Raw genomic sequence first — 13,067 nt, 5'->3', positions numbered from 1 at the left:
GATGATGGTTTGGGCATTTTGTGGGAAGAAGGTTGTACCTCAGAGTATTGGTTTGGCTAAATACAATTCATGGACAAAAGACAAAGTAAGTTTTGAGGACTCTTGCAAAAAACAGTATTTTTCCCAAGCATGAAAAACAGCACACAAAAATCTGTAGGGCTAAGTTCTTACATTGTTTTTTTTAACGTACTCTTAATGAGAAAAAAAAAAGGATCTGAACAAAACAATAACAACAAGAAGTTATTTTCTCCTGGAAAATGGTCTTGATACTGTCAAAATAAACTTTTCATTAGAAGAGGAAAATGTTAAAAGCTGTGTTTGGACTAAAGTCTAAAATTTCAATCTTGTCAAGGAGCAAATTTTTGTGAGGAGGAAAAAACCCATTTCAACTGACTATAATATATAATATATGCAGGATATATATAGGTACACATGCAGGAATACAGAGCCAGCATCTCTGCTGGTGTAGAGCATCTAAGTGTCTCCGAAGTCACAACTTCTCTAACTAACATCAGCTGCGAATCTCACCTACAAAAGAAATTTTTGCTTATCTCGTATCTACTTCTCTGTGGAATGCTGGACGCAGTTTCTGAGCAACGTAATTCTCATATAAAAGGCATAAATATAGTAGCAGAGGGAACTGCAGAGCTAACCTGAACACCAGAACACATCAGTGGCAAGAAACAGAGATATGGCTGTAACATTACTTAATAATCTAGTCTGGAAAGACTACTCAAGGAAAAGTCAAGCTTACCTGCTGTAAGAAGGCTATTGAAATTCTTTTCATGCCTTCAGAAAAATGGTGTTTGCAGTGTAATTCTTTAAGACTACTTCAGATGATTTAAAATAATGAATTTTTCAGGTCTTGGGATAGAGCCTTCAATGTACTCATTACTGATCAATGTGCTACTTCTATTGGAGTGAGCAATTCCAGAGATGTGCTTTACTTCAAAGTTTCCAACAAATACATATATAAAAGATGAATCTACAGCACAAGAATAGTAAATGCAGTATTTTCAGGCAAGCACACCAAATTCAACGATGCTAAAATGGCTCTGAATTTCCATTACTAATAAGAAAGCTCCCTGCTGACATTCTCTGGTACCCAGATTTGTAAAGCTGTACCTTAAAGTGTTTTAGTATCTAACTGCACATTTCTAGGTAGCAGCTGTACAGAGTTATGTTGAGCAATGCTATGAAGCAGCACTACACAAGAAAGAGAGTGAACTGTATTTCGGAACCTAACTTGGTTCATTTTAATTTTCTAGTTACATTGGAGACCACACCATTTTGCCAAGAGCAACTCATACTTCTTTATTTTACCTTCTCTGGTATGCTCTGGGCCTTTTGTAGTTGTTTTTAAAGCTTCCATTGGAGAAAAATGTATCCTTCAGTAAGGACTGCAGAATTTAAAGATGGTCAAGAGTCTCATTTGACAGGGAGCAGCTACTCTTATTTTTCAGTGCTTTCTCCAGACTGTTTCAAGTCATTGAATCTTACAATGTGTCTTGGAGAACTTTCACTATGATTTATGTGTTTAATTAAATGAGGGGGAAAAAAATCTACGCATAAGCGTATGTAACTTTGGATTAGTGTAGTTGAACTTAACATACATAAAATGTGGATAGGTACCCCACTAAACGACCAGAAAATATATTTACCAATGCCTGTTGTGTTTTTTTGTTTTTTTGTGTTTTTTTTTTAATGCTTATCTTTATAAAGTATAACTTCTGCTTCTACTAATGTTTTTGTTCCAAATAAGAAATTGTGGCCAAGGACAACAATTCCTACAGCATTCAGAGGTACACTTTTTCCACTTTGAATTACCTAATTCAGAGTGATGCTACTGACTTCACTGGTTCTAAGATTTGTGTGCTTCATCGAAGATTAGAATCAGGACTCAAGATTTCTTGCCCTCCAGACCTATATTCTTCATCCTTCCTGAGTTATAGGACCAGCTGTACTCTGATGCAAAGCTCAAAAGTAGCAATGTTTGTTCTTCAGTATCTGATTTGGTTATATGAGTTGAAAGTGGAGATATGTCAGGTGAGAAGTTACCAGGGCCTCTATGAAGCTTTTAGAGATTGGAATCTGAAAAATGTCTGCTCCACATTGCTTAGAATGTACAGCGTGTAATAAGGGGAACGACACATCTCAGTGTTAAGTCTGGTTTTTGTTCTGCTTTTGTGTGGAAAGGCAAACTGAGGGCCAGACTAGTCTGGTTGAGGACTTCTGAATCTTCTTTTGTTAATTTTGGTCTCTCAAATGTGAAACATCACTCCCTCTCCCTTCAAGGTGCCCAAGGCAGATGGCCATCCTTCCTGGCTGAATGGTGTCGGGCTTTCTCCAGGCTGGTGGGAATGTTGTTCCATAGGACCATCCAGTCAAGGAAGACACACAGAGGGACCTTCCACCATTCTCTTCTAAGCCAAAGCTTAGCAAGTAAGTACAACACAATGGAAGTTTGCTCAATTTAAGAATTCAGCAGAGAGGCTTCTACTGTACCTAGCAGATCGAAACTTGAGCTCATGGTAACATTGCACAAAGCTGTGATAGATGAAAGTGATCGGCAAGGCTAATAAAACGATGCCACTCACCACACAAATTCCTCCAAGAATCCTTCCTGGTACAGTGATGGGACACATGTCACCATAACCAACTGTGGTCATCGAGATGATCACCCACCAACAAGCAGCAGGAATGCTGGCATAATCCTTGTTCTTTGTTCCCAAGTCCAACCCATTTTCAAGAAGCTGGGAAAGTGCACTGAAAATTGCCATAGCAACACAGATAAAGACAAGTAGCATCACCATCTCTCTGTAACAACGCTTCAGAGTCAGACCAAGTGTTTGAAGGCCAATGAAATGGCGAGCCAGTTTAATCACCCAAAAAATCCTCATCATTCTCAAGACCCTCAAGGTTACTCCAGCCCTCTGAAGCTGCGAGTTTTCCCCTGTAAAAACTGTCATTAGAACAGAGATGTAGTAAGGAGTAATTGCCAGCAAATCAATGATGTTGAGAGGTCTTCTGACAAACTCACACTTGTTTTTGGAGACGATAAACCTCACAATGCACTCTGCAGTAAACCAGCCTATGCAGATAGCTTCAATTATCCTGTCAAAAGAAACAAAGTACAGTATTTATGTTCTGTGCAAGAGCTTTAGTGCATGTTTGTTTTGTTCACAGATACTACCAAGTTGACACTCAGACCTTCACAAATGACAAACAGAAAGCCATGCTATTCTTATCCTACGCACGTAGTACCAGATTTCAGCAATTAACCTGAGGATCTAGTGTGGAGTTTAACCTGATCAGTGCTAAGAACTCACTCACTGATCATTTTCTTTTAATGATAGATTGCTACTGGTCCTAATACTTGCACATACACCTACAGAAAATGGAACTCTACAGGAAATTGTATGTCACTGATGCCAATGTGTAACATTATCCAGAACACCTCAGGTTTAGGGGATTTTGTTCATTTTTTTTGTTTGTTTTAAATCCATGAGGCTTGCTCCACTTGGGAATGCCAAGGACTGTGGGTTATGAACAGCACCGTATACAACCAGAATGCTAAATTAAAATTTTATTGATGATGGAATAGGCAGAAAATCAGCTTTTGCATTTGATAACTCATGCAAAAACCAAGCCATTCTGTCTGATCTGCATCCCAAACAGGTGCTTACCTAGAACTATATTCAAAACCTTATAGGTATTGCCAGTAAATACAGATGGTATCTTATTTTTCATCATTGGGTATACAAAGTAGCAAGCTTGTGTCCTCCCATATACCACTATGCTCTGCATTAACAAATTTTTCATCTTGTTTTTAATGCAATGTCACCTCAACTATCTTGCAGCAAAAATGTTAAGGTAACCAAAGCAATTGGCAAGATCATCTTCTTGCCAAATCCAAATAATGGCCCTAGGAAAAGAAATCCTGGTAGGTATTCTTAAATATTGCCAGTATGTTCTTAAAAATTTTCAAGTCCCAGTGGAGTGAATGAAACTTGAGAATAGCTCAACTTGAAACAAGTGGATAGATGAAACAGAAGATTAAAATGTTGCTCTAAAATTATTTAATAACTGTTGTGCATGTATTCTCAAATCTCCCTTGTGAAAATAACCCTTTCTTTAAGAGTTCAGACTATGCTCACTTCCTTAATACAGGAGGGAAAGAGAGCTAATCTTTCCCTCTTTTCTTTGTTTATCTTTTTTAAGCAACAGTTTGAGCAAAGACAAAGCCAATCACTGATGCCCTCTCGTACCATCAGGCCTGAAACCAAACTGGCATGAGATTGGGGATTTGATAATACAACCAGTGCTTTTTTGCTACTGCAGAAATCCCAACAAGATCTGTAGAAAAGTAATGATTTGCAAATAATACTCCAACTGTCATTTCAAACCTAGAATTTTGCTTCCCTAACACATCTGCACAATTTTTAACAGTTCTGAAATCTATTGTTATTATTAACACAATGGCCTGTTAAAAAGACAAAATTCTTTTGTAACTACTGTAATTATACTAATAGACTCTATAAACTAACATTCATAAAAGATTCATATACAAAAGCTTTATTTTTCATTAATTTCGTTTTGTTCATTAATTCTTTAATGACTAAAATAAATAATGAATTCACTTTAATTTTATGCTAAAAATATTGAGGATACAGTAACACTCAATTGAGGTAAAGTTGTAAGGTACACTGGCATTCCAGCCACAGGGAATTTAAAACATAAATTAATTAAAGAAAGAGTTATTCAAATAAAATCAGGCCTTCTTTTTCTTATTTCATGAATAAAAATGAAGATTCTGTAAGCAAGTGACCTTTCTTCATAAAGAGCTTATAAAACAGCTTTTCATGTTAGCACCTTTTGACAGAAAGACCTCTGAATTTCGAAAACAGCTCGCCCTTAAGAACTGCATATTAGTGCTTTTAATAATGAGTGGTAACTACCTCAGACACAGATTTAAAAACTTTTTTAAAAGGCTCAGATCATAATGTCTTGTAAACCAAAGTTGTGTACAGAATATACAAAAATTATGGTATGATACAGATTATTATTCCTTTGTGTTGAAAAAAATTCAAGAAAAATAATTACAACAGGCAAGTTCTCGTAAACCTTTCTCTTAATACCTAATCCTTTCTTCTTAATACCTAAGAATTCCTCTAGTAAAATCAAGTAGTAGATTATGGTAAGGGACACACTAATAAAGTGTTGGTTAACTGAAATCTCATCTAATGGTTAAAAGAAAAATTATATTTTGACAGAAAGTTGCAACCAGGAATATTCACTGATTCCACCAGACTCTATTTCATTACATTTTGTAAAATTTCTCTGGTAGTTTTGCCTATATTCTATGGCATGGATCATTTAAATGAAAAATTTACAGCATTTTCACTCAGTATTTCCTCTTGCCCTGAGAGTGCTGGAAATAGGATTCTTCCATTTTGTCATGAATTATGCAGGTTATCTCTGAGCTGAGTTTGAAGAAATTTAGGTCCTGATTACTGTGATTCAGTAGAATTCTTCTTTATCAATCAATATCCTGGATATTGATTGCTAAATGAGTGGTCCAGTATGGCTTTGGAGAATAGTTGTGCAAGTAAAAATCCATGAAATGTGATAAATCCATTGTTTTATTCTGGCAGTTCCTAGCAGAAGAGATACTGTAAATCAGTTATACTTCAGTAGAAAGGACTGAAGAAGCCTTTCATTGTGGAATGGACCTAAGTGAGCTAAGGAACATTACTGGTACAAAAATGACAAAGCAAGATCAAGATAGTGGGAGGAAGCTGCATTACAGCCACTCCATGTATTGCACTTCCATTTCACCATTCTACATCCATCCTTTTTTCTCATCAATTACACACATCCTGGCTAGGGAAAAGAAAATGAAAAGGATGTCCCTTTTTTTTTTTTCTTTCCTCTCCTTATTTCTTAGCCACCAGTGAACATTTTTAAATTTTTCTTCTTGCCACTTATTCTTGCCATGTGGATGGAACGTGGCAGTCCTAGTGAATCATGTAAAAATAAGGGCTTTGGTGAGAAGAACTATAAACCTCTGGAACCTCTGGTGTGTTGGGAAGTGTGGAGTGCTACATACCACGTTTCCACTTCCAGGTAAGTCTCTCCTTGTAGTGATTTATCTTTATAGCTAACCTTGTTAATAGATAAATAACATCTAATAAGGCAAGTAAATTTAACAGTTAGTCCTCAAGAGAACTTAACTGATTAGCAAGTTAAAACCAAACAAAATGCATACATTCAGAAGATTAAAATTACTGTATTTTCTGTAATCTATTGTGAAAATATTTGCTGCACATTCACAGAAGAGACTGCCTTTTATTGCCTAATCCTGGATGAATGCTGTATTAAAATCTACAACAATACAATTAAATAATAAGATTTATTTGTAAAATGCAGTACCTTTTTTATAAAGTTTGAACACAGTTTTGGGTTGGTTTTCCCCTGTCAGTTCAGTTTCAAACCAGCTGGTATCCAAAAAGGAGAGGGGGAATAAAAAACGAACTCATAAAGCTTCTCCTTGAGTATTTCCTACAAAATTTACAAATAATCAGAGAAAATGCTATGTCCTAATTTGTATTCAGTTGCAAGTTATTTCTGCTCAAACTTCCTGTTCATTGTTCCAGAACTAAGGACATAAAAGAGTGATATTCTCCTAAAATTTGAGGCTTCTTAATACTTAACAATTTTTTATGATTGCTCTAACGAGTCTTCTGTCCATCAATGAAGAAAACAGTCCATTATGAGCTTCCTCTCTAGTATAATCCCATCACTGTTCCATCTGATAACTTCCTTTCAGAATAAGCTATTTTATATACAGTGAGTTAAACCACTACAGAAATTAATTTTTCAATCATTAACAAGACTAGTTTGTTATTACTAAAAAAAATAATATTGTGAATGTCTTAGAATATTTCAATTTAGCATTATTCTTTGCCTCAGCATGCCAATTTTTATACTTGCAATATCCCTTGGTGAGCTGACTGAAATCTAGCCAAAATATTCATTAGTGACATTATCTATTAAGCTTGTAAATAAAACATACACATCCACAGGACACATAAGGAAAACAGATGATATGATTACAGACAGTATATGACAAGATTAAAGATTATAAAGTCTGCCAGCAGTGATTTGTTCAATTGTTGCTAAAGCCTATTTTCATGTAAAGCACATTAAACCCAAAAGACATCCAAGTAGTAATCAGAATGATGAAATTCCTGCTCAGGGAGACTCCGAGTCATTTCAGCAAATGTCTTGGGTTTTTTAATCCTTTTGAAATCTACAGGGTTTCTGTCTCACTACAAATTCTAGAGTAACCTCACTGTTTTTTTTTTTTTCCATTTTGCACCTGATTTGGTAACAATAATATATCTTGTTAAATTCCAGTGCCTATGTGGGAGGATATAATGGCCCAGCACACCCCAGGGAAGAGGCAAATGCGTTTCAAAGCTCTCAGGGGATACCTGCATAAGAACATTTTGATGCCCACATCCTCTGCATCTTTTCCATGTACTTTGAACATGACTGGCACCCAGCCCTGGTGAGCTCATTAAGGTTTTCCAGTGGCCAGGCAGTGATAGACATAAGTTCTGTTATCTCTATCTTTCAAAAAGCTTGTCAATTTATTAGAATACATGTCAGTCTTTCCAACTTATGTCTCTACTTCTATTCCTTACCTTCAGCCTACCATTTAGCTTAGCAAAAATGTGCTGTTCAGGTTAGATCTTATTCAGCAAAGAAGTTCTTTTTTTTTTTTTTTTTTTTTTTTTTTCTAACAGATGTTGGACATTAGTATTGGGGCATTGTGAAATTCCACTACCATAAAGGAATAATGACTTCTGTGGGTCTAAAACTCAAATGCAGTTTTTTTAAGCTGATATATTGCAAAGATGGAAAAAAAAAAGCCCACTGGTATCTGTTGAGAGATGCTTCTTGGAGAAGTTACTGTGTTTATTTGCCTTTGCTTAAGAACACAGAAATCACATAGGCTTGATAACTGTGATTCTAAAAATCCAAATTTTATCATGAGAAGTAAGTGGAAAAGGGACGACCGTCTCTCCCTTGTTTTAACAAGCTACTCATATTTAGCATTAGAAAAATACTTTAAGGGACATAAAACTGTGCTGGCAGTAAGTCATGCAGCTCCAATTACTTCCTATTACAGACCTGAAAAGCTCCCCCCAAAAGATGATGCTTATGATCATGTATAGACATGATCAGTGTATAGACAAGTCCCTGATCAGACACTTGTAGTGTGCATCTGTTGGCACAGTTCAGAGGAGACCAAAGATGAAATTGCCAGAAGCAACAGAAGGGAAGACAGGTGTCCCTAAACTGTGCAAATCTGAAGCAAACCTTTAGCTCTGGCAAATGAAATGTGCAAAGGCAGGGAAGAGAGCAAAATATTTAAAAGTGCAAGAACTCTAATAACTCATCCCTCATCCTGAGAACAGACCTGGGGAAGGCAATCCCTTTGCAAATCTGGGAACTGTACTGTCAGTGCCAGTAATATCTGTGAAATTCAGAGGTCAGATTCCCCATCACTGTCTCCTTAAAAAAAAAGATTTACTCGTGGAGTTCTCTGTTGCCCTCTAGAAGATCTTAATCCAAAAGATCAGAAGTAGCCATAAACTGTTCACCCTTTGAGAGTGTGGTCACCAGGAAGAGTCGTAGCAACCTAATGATTTCTGAGAAAAGTTTGGTGGACTAAACTCATCTTCTGGTGAGGACTTTTTCATACAAGAAAAATAAGCACAGCTGGTATTAGTTGGCAGCCACAGTAAACCTCACTGCCAGCCTCATTTTGTAAATCCCAGTTAGTGACCCCCTAACTTCTGGAGATCAGGTTCAGGTAAGATGCTTGAGGTGCGCTCACTACAGGTGCCTGGAGTGCTGGGGGTGGTTTCCACAGTTCATCCACAGAAATTATCCATGTGGCACCTTACTGTATGTAATGTAACATGGAGGGAAGGACATCAGTTTTCATACTAAGCACGTGAAAGAGTAAAAATATCAAAGTTGCTGAATTTCATGAGGTAGTTCTCACCTCTTCTAAGTAGCTGCTTATACTGATCTGAATACTCAGTTACATCCAAAATCTGCTATCTTAGGACTTCTAGGTGAGCCCATTCAATTTTCATTTCTAAAACTTTTCAAAATTTGTTTTTTGCATAATGTAAAGTCTTCAGACTAGTACTTGCAGTGCCACGTGAGTGAAAACTCACTTGCACACAACATTTATGTCATAATTTCTATTGAAAATTTTTTTTTGTATTAGACAGAATTTCATTATTTTGATGAAGATCCTTGATCAGTAAGTGAACAGCAGAATTTGGCTTTGAACTTTTCAATGTATCAGAAATTAGTAGTCAGACTTTTAAAAGCCTCCTCACCTAACAGGGTCACTATTGCCAGACAATGCACTCCCAGACAGTCCTTGTGTGATTTCTGTGGTCAGACTTTCAAGTAAGCCACTTAGGTCTTGAAAACCTAACTAGTTTTAAACTAAAAAAAACTACAAGCATAAGAAAAGAAAGCATAAACAAATAAAAAGTCAGGTGACAATAGGGAATCTTAAGTCAAATCCTATAACGTATGTAAATAGCTGTAACTAAACTGGACCTCTTGCTTAAAAGCAACTGCAGGTCACAGCATTTTTTTTCCAGATAAAACAGGCTTCTTAGTCACACTGTAGCATATGCAATTGAAGAAGGAGAAGCTCCCACAGGAGAACAAGGCCACCTCAGCAGATGACCAGCTGCGGACAGAAAGGAACACATTTGTATCTGTTCTCCATGTGTTTGCCAGTCCATCGCTGAGTTCCTCTGCAGTGACAGCACATAAGTTAAGTCACACATGAAATAAGCCAGCCTGTATTGGTGCTTCTATGCAGAAGACTTTTGCAAGAAGATAGTTAAAAAAAAAAAGTTCAGAGGCAACTTTTACAGTTATCTGTTGTTTTGGGGTTTTTTACAATTCCACACAGATTACAACTGGTACATAAGATGCTCACCCTACTATTGATAGTAATCACTGATTTTAAAAGCAGCCTTCAGTGCCCTGTGAAGTGCTTGGCTACACTGTACTTTAAAAGTATTTAGGACCTTATCCCTTCAAATGCTTGCTATATGATATGCAGTTGTTCAGAAGAGTAAAATTATGCATGCATATAATATACATGTTCTTGGAGACAAAGGCACTATGAAAGAAAAATGGCACATCACATGCCTTGTTCCTCTGCAAGTTGAACTCTTTCAGTACAAGAGAAATTGCTGTTGACTCCCACACCATGAAGATGGGAATAAAGATATAACTGATGTCACTAGCAGTGGTATTGCATCTATCTTCCTGTCTACTGGGAGTATTTAAGCAATCTGATGTCTCACAAAAAGATAACCCAGAGCATCCATCTTTTGAAATAACCACATAAGTAAGTTTTTTTAAATGGAAGAACCTGTAAGGGCAACTTTACACATACCTGCATCTAAGGAAAAATCAACAGTTTCTTGGTCTGTATTTGCTTACTTTTTGTTCATACAATTAAACTTTGGCTCTGCTACAATCAGAAATACAGGTGCAGTTGTCCATTAAGCTAATGGAAACTATGAGAATACCTTCCAAGGAATTAATTTAGCTACTATATTATATCACATTCCAATTAACTCTGTGGTAAAAGATGATGATTTCATGACAAGGCTGCGATTTCACTGTAGAGCCTCTTTAGCAGAGGAGAAGCTGAAAACTTTTTGTTGAATATCCTGTCTGTTTTAAAAGATGAGAGAAGCTAGCAAATACAAGAAACATTTACTTCTTCCTTTTTATGTCAGTCTTACTTATAAGAGAAATCCTTCAAGAGCAATCTTCATTCTGTTGTTTCAGCAATAGAAGATAGCATGCAATGATACAGAACTCAGATGGATTGCATTGATGTCACCCGAAACTGAGGTCACAAAGAGAGTGAAAAAGAGTTGCTTCTTACTATTAAGGGTCAGGATTGAGTCTTACACCCCATGCCGTGGTTTCTGCAACTTGTTTTGCAATGTTTGGTGTGCTTACCCACTTTTTATTTGAAGGAAATTTAAACATCTGTTTTATTAATACACTGGGTTGCTTACATGATCCATTTAAGAGCTTCATGCTCAGTCTCATCATCTTCTGTGTTCCCCACATAGAGAATCTGAGATGAAAAGAGACAGCAGGGGTAAGGCTGTTCCCACATGCAAGATTTACCAGAGCTGAACCTGTAACAGGCACTGGATCTGCTCCTGCAGAAGGATCTGTACAAATACAGGCAGAATGCATACCTTGTGCTTTTCCCATAGGAAAAGTGAACTGCATTATTTTCTTTTAGGGTTTTATTTCCCCTATTTTTCACACTTGTAAGGCCCAGTATGATTTTCAGAGTGCCTGAACCTCTCCATGTGGCTCCTAAAAGGAAGGGGAATAAGAGCTCCGAGATCCTGCCCAGGTGGAAGCACCGTTACAGAGATGAAGAGCCCTATTCCGATGGCACCCATTCCGCTCCCAACCTGTCCCAGACCCCAGTCTGCCGGCCGGTCCCGACTGCCTGCGGCGGGGCTGCTTCCCCGGGGCGGCAGAGCTGCCCGCCCGTGGCTCCGCTCCCGCCACCGCACCCTGCGCACGGAGCCACCGATCGCCCGACAGAGCCCAGTGGGAGACAGAGCTGCGGAGCAGTACAGCCGACACCCCCAGTTCCCCACCTCACTCTCCCCCACGGCTCCTAAATTCAGGGTAAATGTTTTAAGGCGAGGATGCGATCTCGGCCGGCGGCGGCTACAGCTATGGATGGTCAGGACGAGAGGCAGGACAGACGGGACGGGACGGGACACACGGGGACCGGACAGTGGGAAAATAAAGGATCCTCCTACCCTGAGGGCTCCCTGACTGATTCTGCTGTGTACCTGCTCTGCTCCTCCATGCTGCGGTTCTCCGGCGCCCGCCACTCGGGCAGGGTGCTGGCACACAGCACCACCATGGACACGATGACGAAGAGGATGGAGACGGTGGCCAGGACCTGAGCGGCCACGGAAGACGTGGGCTCCTCGAAAGTCCTCCTCATCCTTTCCAGCCACTTCCCGCCCTCGGCTCCCGGCGGCCGCCGGCTCTTGCCCTCGGGGCCGCCGGCCGTCTCCCCCGGCGGCTCCTCCGCCGCGTAGTAGGTGCGCGTCTCCGACATGCGGTCATCGAGGCGGCGCTGGCAGCAGTAGTCGAGGTGGGAGCCCTCCAGCCCCCAGTAGATCATCTCGTTGTAGAAGGAGAGCTCGCACATGTGTGGCACGAAGCGCAGGTGTCCGTGCCGCACGTACAGCATGATGAAGCCGAAGGCCTCCGAGTGCCGGTCGAAGAAGTACTCGTTCCGCTCCCGGTCGTAGTCGTCGCACACCTCCAGCACGTCCTGTTCCGAGAGGCAGCCGTGCAAGCGGCTCACCCGCCGCAGCGGGAAATCCTTCAGCACCTCCCGGGAGAAGGAGTACCGAGTGCCCCCGACGTTCAATACCACCGAGGGGCCGCGGCCAAAGTTCATGGCTTGGGCGGGACGGAGGAGGGGAAGGGCGGGCAGGGTAGGGTAGGGCTGGGCAAGGCAGGGCGGCGACGAGGGGAGCAGCGCAGCCGGCGGAGGCTGCCCCAGCTCCGGCTCCGCTCGCACCGCTGGCGACTCCCGCTTGAAGACGGGGCGGGCGGGGAGGGAGGGAGGGACGAAGGGAAGGCGGGAGAGGCGTCGCTGCGGTCGCCCCAACGGAGGTTTCGAGTCCCCCACCGATGCCGCTGGCAGGTGCGGCCTCGGTCTCAGCGCCGGCGGGCAGGAGGCTCAGCGGGGCCCCGCCGGGGCGCGGCCGCGGGCATGGCGGGGCCGCTGAGCTCCGCGCCCGGCGCCGCTCGGCTCCACCGGTGCCGGATCGCAGGCGAGCGGGAGGCGGCGCGGCGGCGGCGGGTGGGGACACGCCTCCTCCCCCGCCCGCGCACATGGCGGAGCGCGGCGCCGGGGATGTCCCCAGCTCAGTCCCGCTCCCCTC

General features: G+C 40.8%; 1 protein-coding gene across 2 annotated transcripts; it reads right to left on the bottom strand.

Moving 5' to 3' along the window:
- Window positions 1-2,468: 2,468 nt before the first annotated feature.
- Window positions 2,469-12,742, bottom strand: KCNG3 (potassium voltage-gated channel modifier subfamily G member 3). Of its 2 annotated transcripts, none has more exons than XM_008496592.2 (2): window positions 11,922-12,742; window positions 2,469-3,114 (listed from the first exon to the last, which is right to left on the bottom strand). In XM_008496592.2, exons 1-2 carry the CDS (start codon window positions 12,575-12,577, stop codon window positions 2,469-2,471), a joined length of 1,302 nt encoding a protein of 433 aa, XP_008494814.2. In that variant the 5' UTR covers window positions 12,578-12,742. The 2 variants fall into 2 exon arrangements, with proteins under 2 accessions (XP_008494814.2, XP_030303824.1); XM_030447964.1 differs by having other exon boundaries at window positions 11,955-12,742.
- Window positions 12,743-13,067: the final 325 nt, after the last annotated feature.

Source organism: Calypte anna, chromosome 3 (assembly GCF_003957555.1).
Source record: "Calypte anna isolate BGI_N300 chromosome 3, bCalAnn1_v1.p, whole genome shotgun sequence".
In the NCBI taxonomy this organism is placed as follows: domain Eukaryota; kingdom Metazoa; phylum Chordata; class Aves; order Apodiformes; family Trochilidae; genus Calypte; species Calypte anna.
The sequence above is the reverse complement of the archived record's forward strand: the minus strand, read 5'-3'. Positions and strand labels throughout refer to the sequence as shown.

Bases quoted from the DNA above. Each gene is read 5' to 3' on its own strand.
- KCNG3 (XM_008496592.2), bottom strand. From the start codon at position 12,577: ATGAACTTTGGCCGCGGCCCCTCGGTGGTATTGAACGTCGGGGGCACT. The intron at 3,115-11,921 runs GTAGGAGGATCC...TTCTTTTGACAG, and splicing joins TCAGTCAGGGAGCCCTCAGG to GATAATTGAAGCTATCTGCA.